The following is an 8,503-nucleotide window of genomic DNA, read 5'->3' as shown; positions in this document are numbered from 1 at the left end:
ACCACATAAATCCATGCTACCTGGCTGGGAGAAACATTTAGAAAAGAGTAAAAAAGACACTGCTTTGTTTGGCCAAGGAGGGTCATCCATCATAATTATAATTAGAAAGTGTCACCTCACCTTTCTGCCAGATCAGCGGCTGATTAAATATTCTCTGGCTGCAGCCAATAATTGAATTGTGTGTGTATGTGCGAGCATGTGTGTAAAACCCAAGGGCTGCTGGGAAAAGCAAAATGAATTACGCACAGGTCTGGCGCCACTAATGAGCGGGCCATGATTAGCTGCATATTTATTCACATTGGGTTGTTGGGCAAGGTTCACCATTCTCTGGCAGGAAAGCTGTTGGAACTGTAGTCACTACTAGTCAGACATTAGCAGGTTATATACATGAAAACCTATCCACCTGTCAATCATTAGCAGGTGATTACATAGGTAAAAGACAGGACTAAACTACATAAACATGGACTATGGGCTGAATAAAATCTGTATCACAGAAGATCCGTGTTCAAATGTAAAGGTAATTTCCGATTGAGCCGACATAGCAGTTTACCATGAATGCAGTCTCCGCGAACAGTGCCTTTAAAATTTAATCTGAGCTATAAACGCAGATCTTCCGTGATACGGATTGAATCCAGCCCTTCAAGCATTGATCATTAGCTCAGACATGAGGTTTAGGAGATGGATTCAATCCGTAATCGCTGAAGTTCCGCGGTATAGCATGATTGAAATGTAGGGCTGGATTCAATCCGTAGCACCGAAGATCTGCGTTGTAGCGCTGTAGAAATGGTAARATCATTTTCGATTTAGACATGCAGTCTCTGCGGATACATTGCCATTACATTTCAAATCCCGCCATAATGCTGATATTCGGCGCTACAGATTGATTCCAGCCCTTAAAGGCAATGCTCCCGCGTTCACGCAGACTGCATTCACAGTAAACGCTGCATGTCGGCTCAATCAGAAATGACCTTTACATTTCAATTGCGCTTTACTACAGAACTTCCGCAATGCAAATTGAATCGAGCCCTTAGGCTCTGACAGATACTGTTTACTTTGTTTTACCTGTGGTGAGGGAATCAAGGACACATAAACCAACAGAGTAAAAAATAAGACAATTTATTTTCAGTTCCCAAACTGTAGTCAAGTTAAAAATTATATTCGCAAACCATGGGCTGGTGTTACCAGARCTTAATTTCACATCACAAAACAGAATCACTGACCACCAACAAGACAAGATACTGGTCTGTACAAAACTATACAAAGTCAATCTAGTACACAGAGAATGAATGACTTCAGAATCTAGTACACAGAGAATGAATGACTTCAGAATCAAGTCCACCGCTTTGAACTTGCTGAAACACCTTGCTAAACCTGACTACTCAAGTGCAGGACATATCAGTCTGGTGAAGAGACATGATGTAAGACAGGGTTTCTGAAACTCAGTCCTGGGGACCCCCAGGTGCACGTTTTGGTTTTTGCCCTAGGACTTCACAGCTGATCAAATAACCAACTAATCATTAAGCTTTGATTATTTGAATCAGCTGTGTAGTGCTATGGCAAAAACCAAAACGTGCACCTGGGACCGAGTTAAGGAAACCCTGATCTAAGAGACGTGCCACAGTTACACACACATATCAACTCCAACCATGGGCCCTGCAAAATATATTTCTGGGATCATTCACCCACTTGACTTGGAGGGGAATCTCAAGATAAAATTGGTGGTCATTTTCAACACAAGGACCATGAGAGGCTGAGGCTGTCATGAGTTTCATCCAGGTTCTGACATTCATGTGTAAACGGAGAGAAGCTGAGGAATATTGCAGTGCTGTGGAGGGCTAATGGGGTTAGGAAAAGCTCAATTGCTAAAGCTTGTMCTCCAAACAGTTTGCATGAAGGGTGTTAAGGTAGCTCCAGATATGTCTGAGCCACTCATGCCACAAGCACAGTTTGGATAATGCTTCAGTCAGTGAAGGGGCACTTCACCATGGCACAGGCCATTTGCTACACACGACATACAAAAGATACAGAGGTCAGCCAGTTGTACAAGGTGAAAATGATCTCTTGAAGGAGATTTGAGAGGGACATGATGAAATTGAAAAAAATAAATCAGGCAGAATTCATKGACACACGACAGTGCTACTTCTGCCTCCTCTCTCTACTCACACTGAATGACATACAGCCCAATGAACACACTACAAGATCAGACTAGTTTGGACCAGCTGTCCACTTATGACTGACAGCACAATGCAGCACTACTTAAACACTAATGATGGGGGGGGAGGGGTCTATACAGTTACATATCGGGATATTATTTGACGATATTTCGTATTGTTTTGACAATATCACAATATTATTTTTGTGCTAGTTGCCTGTACCTGCACCAAAACACCAGTATTTTTCCTTCCATTTCTTGTTCTCCATCTTTTGTATTCAGAACTTTTATTTCCATGACTGATCAAAACTCGTTTCTCATGGATCTCTCTCTTGTCCCTCTGCAGCAGATATATGGTGAGCAATATGTTCAGAACATCGACTCACAATAAAATCACAGTATCGAATCGCAATACATATCGTATCGGCACCAAAGTATCATGCTAATATGGTGAGGTCCCTGGCAATTCCCAACCTTATTGAACATAGTTTATATTGATCGGGAAAGACTACCATCAAGAAAACAGCCCCTTGTAGGGTACAGTAGGAGATGGAACAACTAAAGGTTTCCTGCTTGGACACTGTAGCCTGTGAAGGATTATGATAAATGCTTTGACAGATTTTCAAGGTATATCAAATACCCTTTAAAGACGATACCTTTTCAATGATGTTTCATCATTGGGTTTTACTTACTTTACAGAAATAGAAAATACTGCATTCTAACAGCCGTATACTGTATCTCTCTGCACGTAAAAATGTGGGACGCTATGTGGATTTGCTGACAGAAAAGGTCTGTTACGGGAGCCTCATGCCTTATACAAGTTCTACCTCTGCTGGCCTCTATCTGAACTGCAGCTGGTACTGAACAATAGGAGGGGACAGTTTTCCAAGCCCTCTCAGCAAGGCTCATCCAGTGATGGTATGGTACACATAYAGGTGATATTTAGTGGTGAGGTCAAGTGTTTAAGTCTTAACAGAGAAGATCTAGAGCCCAAAACGAGCTGGGGTGCGCTTTGGGGTCATGGGTGCCTCCTCCTTCCTTCCCGGGGTGCAGATTTTCACAGCCCTATCGAGACAAAAGAATAAACAATTGGCAATGACAGAATATATTTTTTTTTAGCAGGGGGGGGGACAGGCTAGCAGGGGGGGGACAGGCTAGTAGGGAGGGATAAGCGGACGCCGCTGACAGCAAAATCTATAATCTTTAATTACAGCAGCGCGACACTCTGACACTACCCAGCATTCCCTCCTCAGTCCTCACACACACCAGCAATTACAGCCATCAGGTCATAACCCAGTCCTTCCCTTCATCCCTCAGTTTTGCCCCCCTCTGTCCACCCCAGCTAAAGTCACATTTGACAAATTACAACAATGTCCTCAGGCCTTCAAAATGTATTTATTTATTAAATTAAACAAGGTGATTTCTAGAGGCTAAGATAGTCTTTCACCTTTATTTTCCAATGTCTTTCACACACACACACACATCCTGAGAGGCCTGCTGGTAGGAGGCTATGGAGAAGTGAGGAGGACAGCCTGGCTGAGATTAAAGCCAAATCCTAACTAATGTGCCTCCCTTTACATAATCCTCAGTAAAAGCAGAGTTTGGAAGCAGGATGGATCCTTCTAGGTCTAGTAGACAGACATATTGTTGTCAAGTGCTTTAAGAGCTCTCTGTCTGAGGGCCACTCTTCTTTCCACACACAGGTGTTTGGTGAACACAACACAGAGGGAAGACAGCACCCTCATTCCTACCACCACTTTCACATACAAGGACAGAACACTTCTCACAGCTCTGCATTTACATTGAATAAAAGCTCCCGTAAAATCACTGACTTAAAGCTTTGAGCCCACTTATCTGAGTAAGGGTGGGGGGTTGCTGAATGACAGACAGGAACCAGATCAAAATGTGTAGTAGAAGTGTTTCATGGGGCCCCGGCACGGTGAAGGGATGCTTGTGTTCACAGACAGAGGCGGACAAAAGCAGCTGACAGCCCACGAGAGCCGGCCATGTTTATTATCATAATTCTGAGGCACTCGCTCTGTAATCTATTCCTTAATCCTCTACGTTTTAATGTGATTATTTTGGAGACTGTCTGACAGACACACACTCTTATTGTTAATTAATCAGCAGATTTATTGCTATATCAAAGTGTTATTTTTTTCCCTCCCAAACCCATCTCTTTTGTGAGCCTTATGGAATGGGTGCAAAATTTTTAAAAAAGTGTCCCTTCTAATTTGAAAATAAACACTGTCTCCTTTCTCCCCTCTGCTGTGGCACCATTTAAATTGCAGCAGTAATGGGGGTCAGCCAGGAGTCAATATTATTTATTTTTGTCTCGTCTGGAGGTGAGAAAAGCTCATCATGGAAAGTGAGAGAGGTAGAAAAGACAGAGAGGATAAGAGAGAAGGAGAGGCACGAGATTATAGAGAGAGATGGATAGAGAGACAGAGAGTATAGAGACGAGGAAGGAGAGGCAGAGAATAATTGAGGAGAGATGGTAGAGAAGACAGAGAGGATAAGAGAGAAGGAGAGGCAGAGATAATTGGAGAGAGATGGTAGAGAAGACAGAGAGGATAAGAGAGAAGGAGAGGCAGAGATAATTGAGAAGAGATGGTAGAGAAGACAGAGAGTATAAGAGGAAGGAGAGGCAGAGATAATTAGAGAGAGAGATATGGTAGAGAAGACAGAGAGTATAAGAGAGAAGAGAGGCAGAGATAATTAGAGAGAGATGGGTAGAGAAGCAGCAAAATTAACCAGTTTTGGTTACTCGGAAGTGGCCCATTCTGAAAAAATAACATTTCCCATTGACCCCCCATTGTAAAGAGCAAACTTTGCTGACGATTTTTTGTTATACAGAAATACACAAACATGCAGAAAAGCTGCAATGTTGTTCGATGTACATTTAACCAGGTAAAAATCCTGACCTACGGTTTGCAATGCTCCCACGTAGGGAAATAGAGCCTGCGAGAAGAGCCCTGTGGCTTCAGGCTATTCGGTGTGGGAAATGTAGGGACGCGGTAATCCAAGTAGGCTACATGTAGCTTTGTGTGTAGAAATATTTAATCACAGGTAAGATGTTTAACTTGTTAAGTACAGTCTGGTTGTAATTCCACTCACTACTTGTAGCTTTATAGTGTGTTGTTGGTCTTGGCTAGCTTAATGTTCTGGTTGGTAGCTAGCTAGCACTCACATGGCTAAAGTAAGCGGCGTCATGAAAAGGGGCATGAGGGAAGCTTTCAATATTACGTTTTTCTAAGTAGCGAAACACTCGGCAGTGTTGAAAAGTAATCTTTGAGACATGTACTTTTATTAAATGTAGCTTTGTAAGGAACTTGTGTTTGAAAAAGGTCAAGATTTTGCTGTGAGCCAATTGGGGTACCAAGGTAACCACAGGTCATTTTCCCCACAGGCGGGTGGGGCCGCGGCGGTCCTATTTAATAGCGACTGGGACTATTGTCAGAGTGAAACCTCTCTGTGAAGAATAGATGAAGATAGATGAGTATACCTGACGCTGCCCACATTACTTTTCCTGTCCTGATCCTCTCTCCTGCTCCTCAGTTGCTGCTCCGCCAGAGACATCTCCTCCTCCATGTTAGTGATCTCCTCCTTGGCCCGCCGCCGGTTCTCCTGCACAGAGAGAGAGAGGAACAGAGGGGTGAGAGGAGAGAAAAGGACAGAGGGAGGAGGAATTAACCATGAGACGTAGGGAGGGAGGAAGTAAGGGCCGAAGAGCTTACCATCCTGCTCTTCCCTGCCTGTTTGACACTGTAGAACATGGGCCCCAGCTCAGCCAGCCACTCCCCATCCACCGCAGTCACACACTGCATGTACTCCTACAGGAGGGACATCAAACAACACAGGTTACAACACATTAGAACACAGTAACAGAGCTAGAAGGCTAATATATATATGACAGCTCTTTCTGGTGTGTCAAGGTGTAGAACACCTTCATCTCTGAACAGTCCAGATCATAGCGTAGCTGTGTGGAGGCTGGGTCTGTTACCTTGGTGGTCATGACCAGCTCGTGGTAGGTGATGTAGTCTGGGGTGTAGCCCATGCCAAACAGAGAGCTGGTGGGGTGGAGGTGACACGGCATGCCTGTCCTCACGTTCACATACTCCCCTATGCCCTTCAGCTTGGCTGCCTGGTGGAAGTAGGCAGCACAGATACACTTCCTGATGATGTCCCAGTCTGAGCCACAGGACACCAGGTTCATCCTCTGCTGCACCATGATGTCTTTGAGCTGGGAGCGGACCTCGCGCACCTAAAACACCCACACACAGAGACACGTTAGCTACCGGAGAACCAACACAAGAGGACATTCAATACACATTGCTCAGTGTGTGACTATTGTGATGCAAAGTGGGAATCAAGTGCATTTCAATCCTAAGCCAGGGAGACTGGTCAGAGAGGGTAAAGGACAGGGGCGTGGTCTGACCTTTCGCATGGCCTTGGTGTGGATGAAGTGTTCGTTGCACCAGATGCTGGAGTAGTTGTTGTTCTTCCACTGCAGGTAGACGTTCAGGTAGGTCAGGTGGTCACTCTCTGGGACCGAGAACTTCTCCCTCACCTGGTCACTCTCCTCCTCACGACCCTAGAAAGGTCAGGACACAGAGGAAATACAGGGGTCACACAACTGTCCAGTGTGTAATGTGAATTTTTCTTAATAACAGTAAGAGAAACAAACATTAGCAACACATTAAGACATTMATYGGTTGGCGATCTCAATGACATCTACCTTAGGCCTGTAGAAGATGGCCGGTACAGACAGCATGGAGACGATGATGAGGATGTCAGCACTGCAGCCCATGTCACATGATACGATCAGCATCTTGGACAGAGCCGGGTCCAGAGGGAACTCCACCATCAGCCTCCCAGTGGGCGTCAGGGAACCTGAGGGGGACACAAATAATAACACTTCCTGTCTACAGACAGAGGAGAGGGGGAACACAATACAGGTGACACCTTCCTGTCTATAGCGCTGAGAGAGAGAGAGAGAGAGAGAGAGAGAGAGACCGAGCGAGAGAGAAAGTGCTGACATAGGAGGATGGTTACAAAAACATATTTAAATCAAACTTTGCCAGCTCTGATTTAAATGATTACATGACAGACTATAAAGGAGCTTAGAGGGAAAGTGCAGAGGCAGAACAGGCTGTATTGGCCAGGTAAACCTTAAATCAGAGATAATCTGCTGTTAACACACCACACAGGCAAACGTCAAAAGTCCTCCACAGACACCAAATCCCCTAATCCCCAGGGATCTGGCTCAGATGAGACAGAGATGAGACTCAGCCAGTCAAATCTAACAGAGRATAAAGCACTATGCAATTACTCCACTACCTACACCACAGTGCTACCTAGCTCTATAYTTTACGGTGTGCAGTGCATGTACATACCATTAAAGCAACCTATTGACTAGTTCCATCATCCAAGTCTCTCCTCGCACATGAAGTAGTTATTGTTAATCTGTTGGCTGTATTGCTGGTGGGGAACACATACTTATCCCAACCTATTTTAACCTTGTTTTCTGAGATAAATTATTATATTTGATCAATTTGTACATTTAGTGGCCTAATCTTGAGTGATGTGGTCCAGGCCAGGCCAGGGCAGAGACCCACCTGTGTTGTCCAGGGCCCCCAGGATCCACAGCTGGTACATGGAGTTCAGCATGTTGTCCTCAGGCGGGGGGTCCATGAAGTGGAAGAGCAGCAGGTCCTGGACCCCCAGGGATTTTAGCAGCAGCACCACGTTGGCCAGGTTGGTCCGCTGRATCTCTGGGATGGTGGTGGTTAACATCTCATTCTTGAAGGCGCTCTGGGTGTACAGCCTGGATGGACAGAGGAGGAGAGAGGGAGAGATGGAGTGAGAGCGACACCGACGGGGGAGGTTATTGAATAATCTAGCAGACACATATTTTCTCGAAACGCACAAATGCTCCATAGAGTGACAGGTCTGGAGATGCTGTCTTCACCACATGCTCTGCATGGCACTGATATGACTTCACACAGTGCTCTCACCCTGTAACAATGGCACAGTGCTCTCACCCTGTAACAATGGCACAGTGCTCTAACCCTGTAACAATGGCACAGTGCTCTGCTGGATACTGCAAACTCAAGGTACCCTGTCACCCTCACTATCTTCCCCAGACTATCAAATGAAATAGACAAACCATGTTAGGATAGTATTTCTGTGTTTGTTGCTGATATGTTCTCTTTGACAGGTGTTCAACCTCGCATTGGCATGGATGCCCTGCAGGTGTACCCTATCAGCCAGGCTAACGCCAACCAGCGTGCGGGCAGAGCAGGCCGTACAGGGCCGGGCCAGTGTTACAGGTAAGTCACTGTCTACACA

At 45.1% G+C, this 8,503-nt stretch overlaps 1 protein-coding gene across 1 annotated transcript in view; it reads right to left on the bottom strand.

Moving 5' to 3' along the window:
* Positions 1-2,945: 2,945 nt before the first annotated feature.
* LOC111974431 (pre-mRNA-splicing factor ATP-dependent RNA helicase PRP16) overlaps positions 2,946-8,503 on the bottom strand; it is a 24,785-nt gene continuing 19,227 nt past the window's right edge. Inside the window, exons 11-17 of the mRNA XM_070447387.1 lie at positions 7,771-8,117; positions 6,891-7,045; positions 6,591-6,746; positions 6,156-6,416; positions 5,890-5,985; positions 5,658-5,779; positions 2,946-3,217 (exon numbers count right to left, since the gene is read on the bottom strand). Coding sequence (XP_070303488.1) covers positions 3,136-3,217; positions 5,658-5,779; positions 5,890-5,985; positions 6,156-6,416; positions 6,591-6,746; positions 6,891-7,045; positions 7,771-8,117 — 1,219 coding nt within the window. The 3' untranslated portion in view covers positions 2,946-3,135. The remainder of the gene's footprint in view (positions 3,218-5,657; positions 5,780-5,889; positions 5,986-6,155; positions 6,417-6,590; positions 6,747-6,890; positions 7,046-7,770; positions 8,118-8,503) is intronic.

The sequence above is a fragment of the Salvelinus sp. IW2-2015 genome, linkage group LG15 (genome assembly GCF_002910315.2).
Source record: "Salvelinus sp. IW2-2015 linkage group LG15, ASM291031v2, whole genome shotgun sequence".
NCBI lineage: Eukaryota > Metazoa > Chordata > Actinopteri > Salmoniformes > Salmonidae > Salvelinus > Salvelinus sp. IW2-2015.
This window is presented reverse-complemented; position numbering and strand designations above follow the sequence as displayed.